The following is a 22,282-nucleotide window of genomic DNA, read 5'->3' on the forward strand; positions in this document are numbered from 1 at the left end:
TTCTATATAAGATAGCAATTTATATCAAATAAAGATTGCAGTAAATCAAAATGACTTTGACAAACTAGCATTGTATAACAAACCATTTGTGATTCTGATTCTAGCCTCCAGATTTTAATTTTAATAGAGATAGTATAATGGTATGAGCATGTATTTTCTTTCTTTTCTTATATCAAGATTTCATACAGCAATTAGAGACCTGATTCCACAAAGTTACTCTAATTATACTTTATATCACCTTTTTTTTGGCAGAGAAGTACAGTTTAAAATTAAAAACAGCTTCATATTTGATTTAATGTTTGCTTTGAAAATAAAGGAGAAAAAAAAATCAAGATTTTACTTAGACATGTCTGTCTTCTTTATTGACCCAAGTGTTGCCACATTTATTCACTAGTAGCAGCATTTTTGATGAATCTTTCTCGTTTATTTTTGCACAGAGAGTTCGGATGGCGAGATCCAGAGCTTCCAGAAGTTATACAGATGTTACAACATCAATTTCCCTCAGTACAGTCCAATGCTGCAGCCTACTTACAACACCTCTGTTTCGGAGACAATAAAATAAAGGCAGAGGTAAGATTTATGAACGCTTTTTTTAACAGCGATGCTGTCTGCCATTTATCTTCACCAGTTCTTTATATGTACTTTGAAAAGAGTTACAAGAGAGATCAAGGATATATGTCTGGACCCACGTTACTGAAGCTTTCACTTAAGTCATTCATTACTATTAGAGAAAGTAAAAAATGCATAAAATATTATTGTTACTCTGTTTTGTTTTGAATATTTTGATTGATTGCATACCATTTGAAAACTGTATCAGTAGTTGTTCGGTAAACAGCTAGTGGTATAGTCTTGATCTCACTGAAGTGTATGGGCATTTCTGTATGATTTTCAGAGAGATATGTTTGGACACTAAGTACAGACACAGAAGATTAAAATTAAGCAAAAGGATTCTGAACCAAAGCCTGCTTTAATGCTTAATTTTGTGAATAGAGTTGAATTTCACTGGGTTTGCAGCTTGAACTGTGATCATTGTTCTATGATCTTGAAATTCAGTGCAGATTGTATCTAAAATGTAATTCAAATAGCAATGTAGACTTTGTTCTGTACCTGTAGCTGGTCGGTACTTCTTGCTTGCTCGTTCCCTGTGGTTGGTTAATGGGACCAGTTCAGCTTTTGGCACAAGTTGAAACAGAAGGAAGGCAGCTCTGAGGGGTCTGACAAACACACAGGAGTCAATTAAAATTGAATGAGTGAAGCTGTTACCAGCCCCAGCTGCCTCCCCTGGCCTTCTCAGAGATAGTGCTAATCAGGGACATGTGGTGTGCACATAAATCTGTGCCTGACATGTAAAGGTAAACTGAGATCAAGATCTGCTATTGCTTATTTGTCAGAACTATGCAGTGATGCTGGCTTGCTAGCGCTTCATTATCCTCACTCTCAGAACATACCACTCCAGGGGTCTAGCTGGCTGTAGCAGCTTTCCCTTCTGGGCTTTTTCATGCTGAGGAAATTCCCAAGTCAGTAAGTATGTGGTCTGCTGGCACTGGCAGAACTGTGCTGGCTGTGTACATCACTTCAAACATCTTAGAAATAATAAAATATATTTACGTGAATGTTAAAATGAAGAATGTTTGTGCACTGTAAAAGAGAACTCTGTTACAGGTATTGCTGAAAATTTTAACTGCACGCTCTCCCCATACTTGTTTCTCATCCTTATTCACAAATTAGGTTTTCAGTAAAAGAATTGATTAATCTATGAGAAAGGCAGTTAAGTGATTAGAGCAATTTATTCATTGTACAATTTGTGCTTCCTCCTGTTAGACATAGATTGAGAGCCCTTAGGTAGCTATCACATTTGAGGGAAGAAGATGGTTTGATTTTTGTTGCTAACCATTTAGGGGAAAAAGAAGACTGATTGTTGTTGAATTAACCCATCCCACTAGGACATTAGCCTTTGTAAGCTTCAGGCTCACAAGCTGGAAGGTTGAATATAAACGTATAAAACAGTAGAGTGCTAGGCAGCTCTCTGAGCTTCTTCTCCGGAGAAGGATAACAGATAAAATGAGAATTTCCCCCCTTCTTTTGTTATTATTCAGGGCTTTGATAAATTCCTCACTCCATAATATGTAAACTGTCTTTGGAAACAAGCCAAAATATATTTTTTTAAACCTGAGAATATGCTTTCAAATCTGGTATTACAGATTTTTCTAAGTTGACAAAAATGAGTCGTGAGGCCCCATCTGGAGTATTGTGTACAGGCCTGGAGCCCCCAACACAAGAAAGATGTAGAGCTGTTGGAACGGGTCCAGAGGAGAGCCAAAGATGATCAGAGGGCTGGAGCACCTCTCTTATGAAGAAAGGTTGAGGGAGCTAGGCTTGTTTAGCTTGGAGAAGAGAAGGCTCCAGGGATACCTCATTGCAGCCTTCCAGTACTTGAAGGGAACCTATAAACAGTAGGGGAGTGACTTTATACAGGGGCAGGTAGTGATAGGACAAGGGGAAATAATTTTAAACTAAGAGAGGGGAGATTTAGCTTAGATATTAGGAGAAAATTTTTCTCCCAGAAGGTGGTGAGGCACTGGAACAGGTTGCCCAGAGAAGTTGTGGATGCCCCATCCCTGGAGGCATTCAAGGCCAGGTTGGATGGGGCCCTGGGCAGCCTGATCTAGTGTTTGGCCACCCTGTCCACAGCAGAGGGGTTGGAACTAGATGATCTTTAAGGTCCCTTCCAACCCAAGCCATTCTGTGGTACTATTTTGTATTTTTTTAATGCTTTGTAAAGCCTTTTAGACTAAAGCATCCAACTTTAGCAAATTATTTAATCTGTATCTATCTATCTACCGACCTGACGTATTTAATGGTAAGTCCTGTTGTGTTTAGGCCGTGATTCAGCAAAGCACATAAACAGCTTCTATGTTTGTTTTTTGGAATCAGGATCTACCCAAAGGGCTTGGTACTGTGCTTAGGGTCTGCTTGAGCTCCCCACTGAAAAAGAATTTTTTGAGGAACCTTTTGTGTGAGGAGTTAAAAATTCTGTCAATAAGCAGATACTGCAGCAGATGTCCTGGATTCTTACAAGGCCAGAGGAACTTGAGTTGTGCTGTTGAACTTACCTGGGACAACTTAAGTGCTGACTCTTAAGGATGTGTCTGAATTAGGAGTTGAACTAACACCTAAATAATAGGAACTGATATCAAAATTCCCTCTTCTGCAAAGTATTTGTGTTGCAGTTGGTGTTGTGGCCAGTTCTCCTTGTTCTGAGAACAACAACTTTCAGTATCCAAATCCTTCTTCCTGGAAAGCAGGGTGGTAGTTCTGCCACACGCAGTTGCAGGGAAGTGCGCCAGCTTGAACACCAAGCGCAGGGAAAAGAAGCACCAGGACTCATCCTGATTTTTATTTTCCTTGCAACCTCTTGTCAAATTAGTAATTACAAATTTTGGAAGTCCACATGTAAGTTTGAGATTACAAAACTGAAAAATTCCAATTCTTCTGAATCACAGAAAACTGTGCTCTTTTAACAAATGCTTAGCTTCAAAGTAGCAAATAACTTGGACTAAAGGAAGAAAATTGTCTTGGTGGTCTTTCAAACCCTGGGGAAAGGACAAACATAGGAGTGTGTCAGTTAAGAAAACTACTGGTATTTCATACACCTGACAGACACTGAGGAAAAAAGCAAATTGAATTCACTAAATGATTTGTTAAGTATTAATGTGTAACATGCACTTTAACATACACACAGAGAGAATGGATAATATTATGCAACAATTCAGTTTATTTACTAGTTGCTTTGAATTAGAAATGTAATGCAGTTCTTGGAGTTTCAACTCAAGTTATCTGACAGAAAAAAAATAATGGTCATTTACTTTATCACTAATGAGCATCAAATTGTCACACTGCAATTAATGGCTATTTTATCCAGATTTTCTGGAAATAACTGTCCTGAATTACTTTTTTTGATTCTTTTAAGCATGACTTGTAGTGTATTGGCTCCAAAAATACAAGTAATGATCTGTTCTCTGAACCTGACCATTCTTTCAGTCTTCCAGTTTTGTTTTTGCAAAGTGCTAAACTGTCCTACTCTCATAAGAGTTTAGTGGCATTTGTATAAAATTTCTCCTTGTGTATTTGATATGACGAAGGCCTTTGTATGCCTTTTGAGTAGAAAGGTGTCAACTAAAATTTAGACAGAAATGGAAAATAGCAGCTATGACTACATGCATTTCTGAGATTCCCAACACCTTTTATGGTTTTACCATTACTTTTTCCACTTCTAAAATATTTTAATTTCTGTGGCTGAAGTGTGCAACACTACCCCTTGCTTCCTCTGTCCCTCCCAAGAAAAGGAAGTGGAAATTCTCTATAGAAGACAACTATGAAAAAGAAACTCAGTCAAAAACATTTGAAGTATGGCTAGGGAAATGAGAGATCTTTTTCCCTTCATGACCATGTTCCTTACAGTAGCTGTTATTCCTAAAACACGTGTTGATCACAGGCGTACTTCTGAATTTGATTACATCACTCTAAATGTACCTTTATTGCTGTGTACGTGTAAACGCCCTGCTCAGTCTTTTATGTAGCAATTTTCTCAGACCAATGGGGTCTGCAAATGCCCTTCTCTAACTTAAAGGACTTTCAAACACAGTTGGTAACTGTTTATGTGAAGATGCCCTGGGCTGGCTACTAGAGGTGTCAGAATTCATTTACTTTTTTCACATAAAAACTTCTGGATTGAATTAGGTTTTATATTTCTGGTAGAATTTTTATTTTTTTTCTTCCAGTGTATATACCAGTACAGCAATAGGTAAATGCAGTGAACACTGACCAATGATAAAGATGGTGTTATTTCTTGCAGATGCTGCCGCTTCTGTGCTGCTCAAAACCATTCAGTGCTAGTCTTTATTTAAAAGTATTATGGTAACTGCTCCTCTTACCTGGAATTTTTCCGTACGTGCTCTTTCTGAGTCTCCTTAAGTATTGCTGACTGCAAGGCAGGCACTACATCTGCTGTTAGTTACACTTCTTATGCTCTACCTCAGTTCCCTGTGCTTGGTGCTTAGGTGGTACAGCAGGTATTAGAATCGGGTAGAAGAAATTGGATTATTTTTGCTAATGTCTGATAGTTGTTTTTTTCATTTCTTATTGAGCAGTGACCAGTCCTCACTGAAGATCTCACATACGAGAGAGGGGACATAGAGAGGCAGAAGGCTAAAGGCTGTAAAAATTAGCAGGCAGACCATTACAGTTAGGCATTATAATTCTGAAATTCAGAATATTTTAGCAATTCATTATATAAATTATTTTTTCACTGATGACAGTGAAAAATGCAACTAGAAGGCAAAAGGAAAGGAGGGAAGAAGTTTTGATTAGGTCTTTGAAATCAAATGAAAAGTCGATCAGGCAGAAGAGCACAAGAAGGCCCTTTCAGATGGCATTTTCTCCTTAGGAGAGGGCTTTTACACCAACAACAGTAAGATTGTGAGTAGAGCCAGGGTAGCTGGTCCTGGGTGCCAAGAAGGAACAGGCAGGGGATATAGGAAAAGAGAAGCGTTTTAAAATACTCAGCAAAGAACATTTATTTGAAAGAACACATTCTATTAAACACAGGATTCATTCTTCCACAGCAATTTTTCTTGTTGTAATGACAGCTTACTCCTTTGTATGAGATCACCATATAAAAGGATTGAGTTGTGCAGTTTCACACGCCAACACCATTTTGTTCTCATGGAAAATGGCAGCCTACAGTCAGCTGCAAAGGTGTAACAGGTCATTTGGGGGCTTTGGCACCAATGACTCCTTTCTGCAAGCTAGGAAATTAATTTTTACCATCAAAGCCACAGTACTTGAGGTTCTCATCTCAGGAAAATTGTGCAAAGGTGCGAAATAAAAGAACAGTAACTATTGAACTGTCCTGCCTGAAGCCTTCCCTTGCATCCTTAATAAACCTTGCTGGATCGGACAGTATCCTATTTATCTCAGACAGCATTCCCATATATTCTCTTCAGATGGTCTTAGAAGAAAAGTATCAGTCCAGACATTGCTGCATCGTGTTCTAAAAAAAAAAGAGTGTTTGCACGCTGAAAGCAGTTATTTTCCAAACTTACTCAAAACCATAATTGGCATTCATTTTGTCATTAATCTTAAAAGTTTTTCTTCATCTTCTTCCGTGAGTTCTTCAGAATGTGTCCAGAACCCTCTCAGCACAATACCACCGCTCTTTCATGCTTCAGGCATAGACTACTCTAGTGAGGCCTTGATGAATGTAGATCTTTGTTTCCCATCCTCTATTCTGTTAAGTGTGTGTTAGTCCATCTGATTGAAATGGAATATGAACATGAGCCATATAAGAATAAATATCTCACTATGTAATGTAAGTTATTGTCATCTTCCAGGATATTTTTTTTTTGTCACCTGTATCTCATTTACATCTGTAATTCACAATTGCAGTGTTGTATTAACTTTGATGTCACCCATAATACTGTTAGATCCATGATGGTCAAAGTTATGCATGTGCCTTTTTCTAGTATGGCTTTGTTCCAGGGAATACTTATACTTAGTACAGAGTGGTAAACAGACAGTCCATGATAATGCTTTTAGACCTGCTGGCTAATGCTGTCAGAATTCTTCATAACACTTGAAGGATCCAGAAAGGGGATTGGAGGTGCTCTCATCATGATTGAAGAATATCTTGATTTTGTTTCTACAGTGCTCTGCAAGATTCCCCTCTGTTTCCATAAGGAGTTCCAGAGAAAACAGAATATCTTTCTTTTCCTATGTGTTTGAAGAAAAATCAGCGTTTTGCATTCACTTTCCTGTAACCTTCTCATACCCTTCCCCTTCTCTCTTCTAAAATCTCTTCAGTTGAAGGCTGGAATTTGGCTTGTCAGGTGATGATATTGTCAGCTTTCCATTAAAGACATTATGCATACTCCCTTAATATCTGCATACAAGATGATATAGGCATTGTATTTAATTTAAATGAAAGAAATATTTCATAGGTGATATGGAAAAGTAATGTAAAAATTGCAGAGGTACTCTAAAACATTTGTTGAGAGTGCATTTTAGTGCAGAAAATAATTGCATACTTTCGGAGAAAGTATACTTCCCTGTTCAGTTATAAACATTTTATTAGTACTTTGATAACCATAGTTTTCATATGTTAAACATCTGTATGGGTAAAATCTCACAGTTTGAGAAATATTTCCCTAAATGGCTTCACAATGAATTTACTCTTTTAATGATGGTTGCTTACAAGAAGGGGTGCTGGCCTGCACCTGATTCCCAAAGTGAGCACTGAGATGTTCATGCTTTTGCTTGCCTACTTTCAGACAACTGCATGCAGGATGGTTTGGGTCTGTCTCCCCATCACCCTGAGCAGTCGTATTCACCTGTGCAAGTAAATGTCAAACATTCCCTGTCAAATACACTTTCTGTGTTGTTTTTACTGGTAGAAATTACTGTAATGAAGTAAAGCAACACACAGTAATGTACTCAGAAACAGTCTTTATTTATTTTATAAAGCCTCATTAATGATGATGTTACAGGACTTGTTGAGGTTCAACAAGGCCAGGTGCCAGGTCCTGCACTTGGGTCACAACAACCACATGCAACACTACAGCCTGGGTTCCTGTTAAAGGAGGGACTTGCAGACAAGAATTTAGGGTAATTAAAAAAAAAAAAGGGATCAGGCTGCACGTGTATGATAGAATATCCATGATCGCATTAAATGCGATACAAATATGTTAGGGGCATAAAGGCTTCTGCAATAGGTCATCACCAGGTCAGTAAGGCTCACAATCTTAAGAGATTAAGAGCGTGTCCAGAGAAGGGCAGCAAAGCTGGTGAAGGGCCTGGAACACAAGTCTTGTGCGGAACAGCTGATGGAACTGTGGTTGTTTAGTCTGGAGAAGAGAAGGCTGAGGGGGAGACCTTGTTGCTCTCTACAGCTACCTGAAAGGAGGGTGTAGAGATGTGGGTGTGTGTGTCTCTTTTCTCCCAGGTTACTAGTGACAGAACAAGAGGAAATGTCCTCACATTGTGGGGACAGAGGTACAGATTGGGTGTCAGGAAAAATTTCTTCATTGAAAGGGTTATCAGGCACTGGAATGGGCTGCCTAGGGAGGTGGTTGAGTCACCATCCCTGGAGGTATTTAAAAGACGGGTAGATGAGGTGCTCAGAGATACGGTTTAGTAGTGGACAGGTACGGTTGGACTCTATGATCTCAAAGGTCTTTTCCAACCAAACGATTCTATGATTCTATGACTTAACTTTCAGGTTCTTACTGACCTCTCATCTGTTTTCTAAGAAGTCAATCAACAGATTCTGTGTTGTTTTACAAGATAGCTTGGGTTTTCATACTGTCAATTATTCCTCTATAAAATGCTTTATATCTATCTATCTATCTATCTATCTATCTATCTATCTATATATATATATATATACACTTTACTCTTAAAGTGTTTTTGGAAGTTACCCTTTGATTTGTCTTTTGGTATATATATATATATACACACTTTACTCTTAAAGTATTTTTGGAAGTTACCCTTTGATTTGTCTTTTGTAAATTGTATTTTGCATTATTGGAATAGTTTTTCCCAACAAGATGTTCCACTCCTTGCACCTTGTAATGCAAGGATATGATTTTACACTGAAAGAAAGTTAGGTGTAACTTCCAAACACAACCATCAGCAGCACCAGAGTCTTACTCATCACAGGAAGACAAAATATACAAATAGCTTTATGATTACTTCTTATCCCATTACATCCAAGCTTTTTATTCTTTAGCATGAGGATTGCCATTTTTCATTCCTCCTAAAGGCTTATTTATCTTTTTAACTTTCTTTTTGCAAAGAGCTTTTGAACTGGTGGTACTTGAAGAATGTATTTCAACCTACAGAGGCTACTCTGTTATAGTATTTGTGGTGTACTACATCTATTTTACATGAGAAGTAACTGCAAAGTGTGAAATAACTGACCTGTAATTATTAAATGAAACTGGGGAAATGATAATTACAAAGCCAAACTGTGACGAGCAATTAATTTCATCAATTTGCGTATCTGTTACTTTAGCTTTCTCTATCATACCTATGACTCAAATCCACTCTGTCATGCTGCGACACAAAAAATTAGGTATTTATGTTTCATCGTAGTCAGAAAGAGAAGAGAAAGATAGGATAAATGTGTGAAGATGTCAGAAATGATGAATAGATTAAGTAAAAGCAAGTATACCTGAATGTACCTGAAAGGAAATGAGTTTATACTGAAAGCAGTTGACTGTTTCAAGCCCTAGGTCCATTTTTTACCCTGAGCTCTTCTATAAATGGAATTATAATTTTATTCTACTTTGATTATTTGCTGTTATTCTTCTCAAGGGTGATAGGTTGTCAACAACCCATCAATACGAACACCTGTGCAGTTTCAGATTGAAAAGGTTTGTGAGGGCTGTCCCTCTTGGCTTTCATTGTGGGTGCTTTTATGATGTACTCAAAAATGGTACCAAAAATGCCAAATACTACTCTTTGATGTGGACAGCCATGAGAGCAGAGGTGTGCCCCGACTGACTTGTGAGTGTAGGAGAGGATTGTCTTGGTCCTCTGTTGTAGCGCTCTCGGATACTTCTTGTTTCATCAGCAGCTGCTTCAGGAGGTGGAAAGTTGCCCAAAGGAGACAGCGACGGTTCATGCTCCACAGGGCTGGATGCACAATACTGGATCCTCACTGGCAACAGGCTCTCCTGTGGTGTCTGAAATCACTGCTTTCTCCCATCTCTTGGGTTGAGAGGAGAGGGTGCAAGGCTGTGTCCCAGTGGCCTTTCTGTCTTCAGTTTGCCTGGCACGGTGCATCTTCTGGCATTCTTGCAGTCACCTTAATTTGGAGTGGGATATAGGGGCTGAAGATGTCTTTTCCCCTGTCCTATTGGAAGATTCTTAAAACACAGATCTGGAACAGATGATGGATGAATCCTCTATTTTGTTAGATTTATAGAAACAAAGCCCTTTTTTTTTCCATGATCAAGATGTCATCACTCTGATGAGTTCTAACTATGGCTTGTCTCACCTTCTTTCTATAGGAGTAGATTTTTTGGAAGCAACCTTTGTTTTGTGCTATTGCTGCTGCTTTTTTTTTTTTTTTTTTTTTAAATCAGCCCCATATGATCCCATCTTCAGACCTATGTAACCTCCCATAGTCTCTCTGCTCCCTTTCATTTAATTTATTCCAGCAGTCAGTGACTTGAGATATATTTCTGTGTTAAGGAAGGCAGATGTAAACAGTCTGTTTCTCCTGAGTAAAATAATGATTTGTTCACTTCAAGCCCTTCTCTGTTGATAGATGTGCAAGAGAATATGGTCAATAACGTTTCAGTAACTGCAGTGCTGGTTTGAAGTGTCTAATATGTCTGCTTTGGATGTCCCTTTATACTATCTCCATTACACTCTCTCTCCTCTTTCAGTTTGAATTGTGTGAAGCAAGGAATCACTAACTCATTGCCTGTAATACAAGCCTGTGGCTGAACATTTTCCCTCTGTAATATTAACTAAAATAGACGAAGCAGAAATGGCTGCATTGGTCTTAACACAGTAATCTATGTTAACACTGTTGTTAAGGCCACTTACACTCTTAATAGTCTTAAAACATTATTATTTAGAATAATGTTTATAAAAAACACACTTTCGTTCACTAGCGTTAAAGTATTATAATTCTGTTTCTCTACCAATCTAGAGTCCAGCGCTGAGTTACTGAATAATTTTTATCATAATATATCAGTCTATTTTTTTCTTGATAATGAATTGTCTTTACTTTGCTAATAAATTCCAGAAGCATGGTTAACTATAAAACGATAGGCCTTTTTGCTTTAAAAAAACCTAAAACACTACCACAAGAGCCCACCTTCTGTCAGGGAATTAAATCTTAAACTGATAGTCTTGCTTTCAAAAGCATTTTTGAATGTGTTTCTCCATTCAGTTTCACCATCTAATTTATGCACCTAATTTTATGTCATTTTATGACATTTATCTCTTCTGGTGATAGAGTGCATGTCTTTGTTTTGTGCACAGTCTTTATGAAGACTGAGTATTAATGAATGTCACTGAGTACTGTGCTGTGTGTCCACAATCTCTGCTTTCTGCAGCGCAGAAGGGGTGGCATTTTACACTCTAGGATCCCTCTGGGGTCATTTAACCATGGTTATTCTTGATTTCATCATCAGGGTACTTTGCTGGAATTATAATAATGATTTACTATGCACCTGGCATATATTTCACTTGATGTAACATTAGGAAAATATTACAGTTGTTCAATCAGTGAATTAATAACAAGCCCCACAGGAGTAACGTTCAGTTAAAAGAGGGAATTGAAGAGTTAGGATGTTAACTGAAGACTGCACAGCAAAGTAGTAGTAGGTTGTGAGGGCCAATTCTTGTCTTTTACTCCTCTGCTCTGCTAAGGATCTTGAGTAATGGTTTGGGTTTACTGCATTCACATTTCAAAATTATTCCTTTTGAAAAATAGCCTCAACTGGGAACAAAGTATCAATCCTGCAAAGTGACATGGTTTTAAAAATAAACAACCAAGAGTATATTACTTCATAAACGAAGTGGAACATGTTGTGGTTGTTTTTTTCTGGGTTAATGCAAGATAAGCAAAACTTAGACATTTTGCTTGCTGCTTTCCTGTTGTTTTCAGTCGTTTTGTGACTTTACATGATTCTAACTCATCTCACAAAGACCGTGAATCAAATGAATTTACGAAGTGACTGAAAAAGTTATCATTTTACAAAGTGGGGGACTTAATATTTAGAATATGTATGTGGTTGGTTTTTTCTGAGTTAATGCAAGATAAGCAAAACTTAGACATTTTGCTTGCTGCTTTCCTGTTGTTTTCAGTCGTTTTGTGACTTTACATGATTCTAACTCATCTCACAAAGACCGTGAATCAAATGAATTTACGAAGTGACTGAAAAAGTTATCATTTTACAAAGTGGGGGACTTAATATTTAGAATATGTATTGGTATTTTTATCCCACATACTGCTTTAACCTGCTTTCATGTTCCCCCCTTAACACCCAGTTATTCCCTCTCCAAGGAATAACCAAATGGACAAAGTTTTGCCCACTCTTCCCAGAACTTTCCCTTTAAGATACACTTTTCTATGATACTAATAAATACTAATAAATAGTCTGCAACAATTATTTAGAGTCAAAGCAGGTCAAATAATTGTTTTTGAATTATTAACAATTGTCTATAGCAATGTCTGCAAACATCTTTGGGATACTGAGTTTGACCTCTGTTTTGCTGCTGTTCAGGAGCCTGGCACTGGCCTTCCTGTGGGGTGAAGGGAGTGAGTGAGGTCTTGAACAAAACCTATCCAGATCTCCTGTTTATCTGGGTATGCACTTGCTCCTACAGTGTCTACCTTGCAGAAGATGAGAATACTGACTAAAGGCTTCTGTCTTTTTTTTTTTAGCTCTGAGCAGACAGTTTGCCTCTGAATGAGTAAACACCTAGAAGAGAATTTTAGGGAATAAATTCAATTAGCCAGAAAATTCAGATGTGAACATCTGGTGATAATGCTTTTCACACAGTTAGGAGGAGAGGGAAAAAAAAATATCATTATTATGTGTGCAAAATGAATGCCTCTGTGCTACTTTCTGTGGCATGCAGCAGAAGCACTAAGAACTGTGTTGTGAATCTTTCCACTGGTCTGAAGAAAAAAATGTCCCAGTTGTATTAAAACATTTGTAAAAGCTGTATCTTTTGTATTTGAAAATATTAAGCAGCAGGGAAGGGAAGGTAATGCACACTGAAAGACAGTGTCATTTGACATAAGTAATATGATGTCCCCACATTTTGAATGGACAATAAATATGTTTGCAACTTTTTCAAGCTGTATAACATTCTAGGATATATGCCATGAATTTCTTTCTATTCATAACTCTTTTGCCAATTGCTTTTCTGATTTATTAGCCTGATGTATGAATGCAGAGGATTCATATTTTTATTACTGTTCTCATCATCCAGCAAGCTCCACTAAGACTTTTCACACTGTGTATAGAAATAAACCTAGATTGATATCAATATCTGTAATTTGATGATTTCTCAACATATCTTTACTAGAAAGGTTGGCAGCAAAATTACTTCAATAAGGTGAATTGTAGCCCTGATAAAAAGGCCATGCCACTGAAACATCTAAGGTAAAGACCACCAGCTGATCTCCAAAATGTGTTTAAAAAAATACAGAGATGACTGTTACTAAGCTACTGAGAGTGGTTTTAGTAGAAGTCACAGGTTTGTAGAGGCATAAGGCCACCTGAGGATCTAAAATTAAAATACCTACCTGTCTGTCCAGCCACTGCAGGAAACTATTTGAAGTCACTTGAACCAGAAAGTCTTTAACTTAATCTCAGAGTCAGATTATGGCAGTGCTGCTAAGGTAAATCCTGCTCTTCTAGGGTTTACACTGGAATAGCTCAGAGTATGACTCATACCACATAAGGAATAAAAGAAAAAAACCAATACAATTAAAAACAAAATATTTTAAAAAACCTAAACAATATTGAAATTCTGAAGTTTTGTACATTTTTTACTCATTGTGGGCCAGATTGTCTCCTTCTCCTCATCCCAGAGAAGTACTATTTCCTGATAAACAGCTGACATTTCTAAGGGAGGTACCTTGTAGAGACCTTGGTTCAGGAAGATATGGAAATGCATTAGATCTGTGAGATATGACTTGAAAAGTTATTTGGAATATACTAATGTTTTTTAGTTTTACAAAGAGATTTTATTTGTTCCTGCATACTCATCTGTATGAAAAGCAGGGATTGTAATGCCCACTCTGAGGATCATTTAACAGATACAAAGAAATAGTTCATGCAATAGTTCTGGTCCTTCCCTGTTTCAAAGAGTATAGGAGATTCAGAAAAAAATCAGAAGTATGTTGTGGATTTTAGAAGGCAAAGAACCTGAGCTAGGCAAACAGGAAAAAATAATATTCAAACCAGTGCAAGTATATCTATGTATACACACACACACTTCTTATAATTCATACTTTTATATATATATATATATATATAATTTTGCATATTGAACCATGGGTATTACAAAGTACTTTAAATATGAGGCAGGTTTACTTGTGCTAACTTTTACTGCAGTTATAATACTCAGGTAAATGGGAAGACAGAGGAAAGATTCTGCAATGCTGCTTTGCACTGGAACTCTTAAATTACTGGTCGTAGTTGTAGCTGTGCCACAGCCTGGCTTTGCGACCTTGGCATATAATTTCATTTCAAGTGCCTGAGTTTCTGTTAGCAAAACATCCTACCAGAGAGGGGTGTTGTGAGAATGCATTCATTAGCTTTTGAGGCAATGACTGGCCCCCCAAATACTTCAGCTTTAAGACAGAAGATTCTCATGTCACTGAGAGATTCTAAGGAGGATAATACACCAGTTATAAGGAGAGACTACCTCTTGTTTAAATTGCAGTATAGACTGTCATGGGAGCAGAGGTCATCAGGTGGCAGTATGATACTAGATCTAATAAATTGTAAATGTATTATTAATCTGAGAAGAAGTAGCATGTTGTTTTTTCAGTGAGGCTGGCTATCTGAGATAGCTACAGAAAGCATCAACAAAGGATCTTTTTATTTCCAATTAGAGCTGAAACATCAGTTACACTTGTTCTATTGTTGGGGCTTGAATGACTGAAAAAAGGTATTTTCTGTGATCTTACTGGTGACCACATTGTTTCAAGATGGTATTTGTGTTCACATTGACTAAATCCCACTGTTATTAAATACACTTAACTGAATGTAGCTAGCTACCACTTCCGAAATTTTTATCTGACACTAAGTTGGTGTCCTCCATTACTGTTACAGTATCTGAAGTACTGACTTACTGCATTTGTCTAAAAAACTTACTTTTTCTTTACATTAAAAAAAATTGTTGAATTTTCTATATCTTGTTTAACTTCACTGGGAATCTAGGTATTGGGATACTAGGATGTTCTTACATGAAGTATAACTTCACTGGGAGTTATTGGGATACTAGGATGTTCTTACATGAAGTATATGCACTGATTTTTTTTTTCCCCGATAGTAAAGGTAATCCTTCACTCTCAAATAGATGCTTAATTCTTTTTAGATACCAGAAAGTAAATGATCCAAACCCTTGGCATTAATAATAATTTTTCATTTAACTTCAGACAGTACTAGATCAGTACTTGAGTAATGCCATTTTTTTTTGCATCCTAAATTAATATTACCATTGCTTTATCTATAAAGTGCACACATCTTCTTTAATATTGTGCGGTTTTTTACTATTTCAAAAAGCAAAGACCCCAAATTAAAATTGGTTAATTGCAATACCTTCAAAGGACTTTGGCTTTTCTGTATTTTCCCTAATTCGTGTGTGTTCCTCAGTGTTAGTTTATACCCGCAGTGATTCAGAAGCTGCGAAGCTTGGTTATTGCAGGTCAGTGCCGATCTGTTCATTTTAGAAGATACTGCTTTTAACATTGGGATTGAAAACCACTTTTCTGATACCTTCACAGTCAGACAAGCACTTCAGGTCAGCTCTACACCTGCAGTTATGAGTGTTATTTGTATGATCCCATTAATGCTTGATGTTTAGATTTAGAATACGATGCTTGTGTCAGCCTACAAATTCAATATTTTTTAAGAGCATTAGGGGTAAACTGCTTTACTATTATAGGTAACTCACACCTAGCCAGAAATTTTTTTTGTAAAAAATAAAATCATGCTGAAACCTTTATTTATAATAGGCATAACCTTCCTTCCAAGCATGAAAAACACAATGTATCACAGTGCAGAATACATTAAGGCTTACTGACTGAGAAAGCAGCACATTTATTCATACCTTTTCAGGGCAATTTTAGAACACAAGTTTGAGTCTCCTCCTGTTCAGAACATGTTTTCGAGTCTCTGTTAACCCCACACATAGATCCCAGGATCTAAAGAGGTCACTTAAGAGACACAGGGATAAACAAATGTATACTCGGTAGCAGAATATCCACTCCCAGAATAAAAGCTGCTGAGTATTGACCGTGTGCTGTGATTCCTTGTGTGTCGCACAACCATTCCTCCAAACACCTACCTGATTTCTGTGGACACAGAAAAAAGATCCCCTTGCTTCTCCATGTGCTGCAGTTTAGCACACAGGAAACAGGTCTTATGTAACTTAAAGCAGAACGTTGCATATGTACCAGTGGTTGAATTTAGTTAAATTATGCCTGCTCACAGCTTTATGTTGCCTTTGTGTCTGATCTAACAAGTCCTTAGTGACAGTTCTACAAAACCATTCTTAAATGGGTCCTAGATCCAAACCTCGATTTAGATTCCTGAAACAAATTATACTTCGGAGATAATGCAGCAATTTGCATAACATTCCACTCTATTTTAAGGTAAAATTGCTCAGCACTTTTTAAAACTTGTAGCAAATTACTTTGCTAATGAGACTAAATTGCTCTATGATGTTACAGGTAGATTTGTCTGTAATAAATCTCATGTGCGTTTGCAATGTGCAGATTTTGTGTTGTCTACTTGCTGCTCCATGGGAACGTCAGGAGAAATAGTGGAGAGAAATTAAAGCTTGAGCCAGTACATTTATCTTAAGAGACATATCGTACTAAATATTGTTCCCATATTCTGTTTTTATGGAGATTTGTTTTCTTCCCTTCGCGTCCTTTTTAAGTTTTAGGAATCAGCCCTTTGAAACTAGCTAGCAATGAGGCTGCCCATCTTCCAAACCCTTCTCTGAAAAATACAGACCTTCCCCCCCCCCCCCCCCCCACCCTTAGATGAAAGTCATTTTGGTAATGTAAAACAGGCAAAGATAAGTAATGGAAAGATCTCATGGAGAGGATTTGGAATTGCAGTAAAAAAATCTAGAAATGTCATAATTTTATTAATACTGTGTACAAGGCGGCAGTGCCCTCTTGGACTTCCCTGGAGTGTCCTGGGCTGTGTGGTGAGCCTGAAAGGAGCAGGGTGGTTGTAGTCAAAGAGTGTCTCAGAAACACTGCACTGGCTGCCACTGATTAAAAAGGCTTTTGTTGTTTGGTTCTTGTCACTTGTAGCTTCTCCTTCCCACACGCCATGGAACAGAATTGCTTGTAATCCATTTGTGTGTGAAATAATAAGCACTCTTTCTGCTAGTTAGAAAACTGTCAGCTAAGAACATTAAAACCACTTATTACTAAAAATTTCCAGAAGCAGACTTAAATTGAACTGTCCTTTTAATTTGGGGTTTATTGGATGTATACCATCACCTTTGCTAGCAGTCAGTTATTTTTCAGTTCTGTTCTGTTTGTAACAAAGTGGCATTAAAAATAATTTCATATGTTTAAACACTTGTATTTTGATATATTGAAACATGCTTTCTTAACAATGCAAATGTCACAAAGTAAGTAATAGTTGATGCAGTATGTTATGTCAATTAAGCTGGCAATTAATATCTATGATGTCTAAAAAGGCTTGATTGTTGTTAGATTTCCTTCTCCTTTGGATAAAGAGTTACTCAAAAGTTATTATTAAGAAAAATGTAGAAAGTAAGCATTTAACTGTGAATTAATCTTTGAATTAGGACTGTGGAGCTGTGAATAGTAGAAAGCTTAATGTCTTACTGGGAAGAGAAGATTGTGTTATTTTAGAAACACACTTTATCACTCTGTCAGTCTCCAAAAATTTTTGTCACCTATTCTTAATCCTCTTCTGTTTCCATTATGTTTTACTTTGTAAGGCAGGGTAGTCAGAATTAAATGCAGAAGAGGATGTTCCAGTTATACCTACTGGCAAAATTTGAACAATATCTCAGATACCCACTTGCTGAGTATAAATAGAAGAGGAAGGGTGTTTTGATTTCTATTGCAGCAATATTTTTAGGCTGTGTTGGAATACTTCATTACCTAACACTCTTTGGCTAAACTATTTAAAACTTAAAGTGTCGTTTTTCTTCCTTTTTGTATCTCTAGCGCTGATTTTTACAGCCTTCCAAGGGATGGAAGAGGCAATTTCCATTATGCAATGATTGGCAGAGAGGGTTTTGCTTCTCTTCTTCACTGCTGGGAGGAATAGAATAATTTTTATTTCAAAATAGACTTCAAAGCTGTTGTAACAGTCAAAACAGCTACCCTCTATTTGCTTTGACTTTGCTTCTGCTGTTGCAAAGCCATAAGCAACAGCCAGAATCCAGGGACAGTTTTCTGATACCTTGATACAAAGAAAGGTCACTCAGCTATATTGCGTTCACATTTCAGAATGTATCTGTCCTTCTAACTGTGAGAAAATAATACTTTTGATTGTAGGTCAAAGCATGAATTCCGCTCAGTCTGACAGTCCTGGTTATCCTCACTTTTTGAGCAAACCTTCTCCATCCCCAGGGAAGCAAGCCAGTCGAGTTTTCACACCCAATTGTTAGACTTTAAACAGAGAGCCTGGAGGAACAGCGTGGCTTCTGTGCTGAATCAGTGACAGGTAGCATGTTTTGTCAGTTAAGGTCATGGACTGTAATGCTGTTATTGCTTACATCTGACAATAATTCAGTTTCAAGCTGTGTTGCAATTTGTGCAAGCTTTGGCATGCGTTTGTCATGAGAAGTAAAAGGTAAATTAAGAAGGCTGCAATATTTCCTACAATACTTACACTTTTTTTTTTTCCTGAGAAGTGCCGTGTTCATAAATTGTCCTTCTTTTAGTTCTTTTTATTGCACAGAAAGTGCAATATCCATTGACCAGAGTAGTCTCGAAAAGAGTAAAGGTTATATTTAACCAGTGTAATATAAAGCACGGAGAAGATCCAGACATCTTTCCCAAAGGGCACTACATACAGCTCAGGAGAGGTCTCTGATATTTTTTTTTTTTTTCCAACGGAGCTCTGTATTTGATCTACTGACTCCAGTGTATCCTTGTGTAAGAGTAGTGCTTGAATGCTGCATGAACCACTCGCTCCCATCTGTGGGATTATTGTTAGTAGTCTTCAGAGTGATCGGGACCAAACTCTGAACTGCTGCTTGGAAATGGAGCAGGATGTGTTATGGCATTGCATCAGAAGGGAGGCACTTCTCCTTTAGACTAGCTTAACGAGCCAGATGGTGATTTCTCATTCTGTATCCTTCCGTAAACATAATATAAGGCTGAACATGTAACCCAGTCAAAATTTCAAGCATAGTATATACTAACCTAAATTACATACCTACAAAAACAATGCAATAAATAAATGAGAAATTAATGAGATACAGATCATCTTAGAAACAAAGGGTCCCTGTTCATTTTGTTGGGTATGTATGTTAAAGAAGCTTAGGTCACACAACAGATCAACACAAACATGAGAACAGTGCCTGCACAGGCACCCTGTGCGCACAAGGCAGCACTCACACAAACACAAACATTAGTATGTGGTCCTTACTCTCCAGCTAATCAGACTCAAAGCTTGCTGGCAGGTCTCACACACACACACAGAGGCACAAAGAGGTCTTTCTGGTAGTTGGTTCAGACCTTTCATCTGCCTAGTAGTAGATCCTCAGTCACTGGTCTCACATAGATCCCCTAGATCTATGATCTCTCTGATAGGCTCTCTCTCAGATCTCCTGTCCTGCTCATCATCTGCTCCAGCTTGAGGTTCATTAGTATTACGCCAATCCAGACTGTAGACTGTGTTCATCCAGGAAAATTGTTAGGAATTAGGTTTAACAAGAAGATAAAACAGACTGCAGTGGTCAGGCACAAGGTTTGGCCAAGAAAGACAAGCATACTAAAGCACAACTTACTTATATATGACCAGCCCTTTCATCACGCCCTTCTCTCTAGTTTCTTGTATTGTTCCTCTCACATGCATTTGGATGTCTCCCTTTTCCTAACTTTGCCCTTCTGCTAAACATCCAATAAATTTTGCACATTGCCTCAATCCCCTGAAAGCACCCTGTGAGTATGCTTTTTCCCGTAAGACCTGTGATAACCTGATGATTCATTCCTTCCCCTGCCCCCGGTTTGCCACTTAACAAAACTCCAGTTGAACCTCTCCAAGCCTTTGAGCATTTCCTTCAGTGGCCCATCAACCAGTGACCTTGCAGACCTGGTCTTTGGTATTGCCTCTTGTTTTATAGGGTTTGTGTATATAAGTGTGGTTTATTACTTCTCCTGTCTCATCTGTGTTTATATGCTGGACAACTATTGACCAGATGCCCTCACAAAGCAGATGTCCTTACTTTCTACATTTCTTTTCTTTCCACGCATCCATCCAATCTCTTGTATTGAATTACAAAAACAAGCTCTCAAATAATTCATATGCTCAAATCACACAGTAATCAAGTATATCTGTATTGTTTCAGACATATCATCAATGTATTATTGACTTGTTTTATCAATGCATATGCTTCAGGCTAGTCATGTGTAACTCCTGGTAGATTAAATATCTAACAGTCCACTGTCATAGAAAATTTGTTGTGGTAAATACACTCTGAACTAATCTTTGCTTTTTGACCACTGAAGCCAAATCCATTGAATCAAAGGTCAGCCTTGAAACTGATAAATTGCAATTTTTAAAGGCTCTTGGTATGAGACATCCAGGCTTTCCTCATCAGGACATGGATAACATCTTCACTGCCTCCAGCACTCGTCTGAACCCTTTCTCAAGTCCAAATTCCATTTGTATCTGTGTAGGGTGGATACAAATATATTCTCAGATACAATGCAAAAGCAAACTTCATACAACACCAGAGGAGAAGACTCGGGTATCATGCTGATGTAAGTGCAGTCTTAGTCTGTGGAGCAGAAAGTCTGGCACCTTTTCCCTGTCCTGTCTGTTTGTGTTGTGGCATGATGGGACTTGACTAGAGCAAGTAGACAGTAACAGTAATGGCGGAGGACCAATTTTAAAAGGAAATTCTAAAAATTTACTGGAAAGAGAAAACACATGATTCATCAGAGGAAAGCAGCTCTGTGAATTTGTCCACAAAAAGTTTTTCATTACAAAATTCATGTAATCTCCATTCTTTCAGTTTTTACTTTGATCAGCACAGGTTTACACTGAGTTGTTATTAACTAAACTCAACAGAATTAATTCAGGCTTATGCATGCTGGGATTCCTGGTCCTGCTAGGGCTTGCTATAAACTCCATAGTGCCACGTGTGAAAGAATGCAGCCGGATGTGTTTATTTAGCAACTCTTTGATGGCATCTTACGAAGATATACTCAAAATAGTTCTAGTGAGAAGAAAAAAGGAAAGAACATTCAGTAATTAATGCTGTCCACAGGTTAAAAGAGTCACTTGAGAAACACTACAGCATGGATTCACCCAGCATTTTTAATACTTCTAGTCTGATCCTCTTTTTTATTTATTTAATTTTGAGAGGAGATGGCATGAAAAAGGGGACAATAAATTCAAGACAGGAAGAATAAACTTTATGATATGACTGGGGAAATCAGTTGTGCTGCAAGTTGAAGGTAATTCTTTTTACTTCAGAAGTGGCTACTCTGGGATTGGTCTGTGGGAGAACAGAGTTGGTCTCCTGTATCTCCTGATAACTTGGTACTATACTGATTATTTGGTTGTAGCAGGGAAGCAGACTCTAGCATATTCTATTTTCTTTTTCTCCTAGATATAGCAAGGGAGCAACCAGTGATGTATCAATAAATATTACATTAAGAAATGTTCTCTTCATATAAAGTCAGGAGAGAGAAGGATTTCTTGAAAGTCCTTTGGGGGAGTGGGTTTTGATGCCCCATTGGAGAAAATTGCTGCTTATCCACCCATCCTGGTATTCTTGGCAAAGACAAGTAGTGCTGCTGTTGAACTCACTGGAGCTGTGACAACTCAGCTCAGCTGAGATCTGCCCCAGGAGACTCACTAGGTCAGAATTGTCCTTCAGGCTGTGGCTCTTAACTCCATGAAGGACTTGAACAAAGAATTTAATACCCTTTGCCTCAGTTTCCATAAATGTAAATAGATTCTGGTAACATCCATCACAGTCTCACAGTTTGTCAGGCATAGTTGAACCTGCTGGAGAAGATAGTATTAAACAGCTATAGAGATATGTGGTGGAAACACAAAGATGGGATGAGAATTCTAGTGAATAATGAGCTGCTGGAAAAACAAAACCAAAGCAGGACAGTAATCCAGTTAAAGAACAGCATCAGAAACTGAGCTCCCAGTTGTGAAGAATCAGCCTCATCTCTGCCTGTGTGACACAGCCACTTTGCAAGTATCTGAGCCTGGAAGTTCAAATAAAGTTTGCAAAATAAATCCTGTCTTTCCTAGATAAGAATAGGTTCTTT

The 22,282-nt window shown here is 37.7% G+C and overlaps 1 protein-coding gene across 1 annotated transcript in view; it reads left to right on the forward strand.

The window, feature by feature from the left end:
- Positions 1-437: 437 nt before the first annotated feature.
- LOC104525608 (catenin delta-2) overlaps positions 438-22,282 on the forward strand; it is a gene marked incomplete at both ends in the record, with an annotated part of 76,956 nt that continues 55,111 nt past the window's right edge. The window contains one exon of the mRNA XM_010168813.1: positions 438-570. Coding sequence (XP_010167115.1) covers positions 438-570 — 133 coding nt within the window. The remainder of the gene's footprint in view (positions 571-22,282) is intronic.

Source organism: Antrostomus carolinensis, unplaced genomic scaffold (genome assembly GCF_000700745.2).
Source record: "Antrostomus carolinensis isolate BGI_N321 unplaced genomic scaffold, ASM70074v2 scaffold2715, whole genome shotgun sequence".
Lineage (NCBI taxonomy): Eukaryota > Metazoa > Chordata > Aves > Caprimulgiformes > Caprimulgidae > Antrostomus > Antrostomus carolinensis.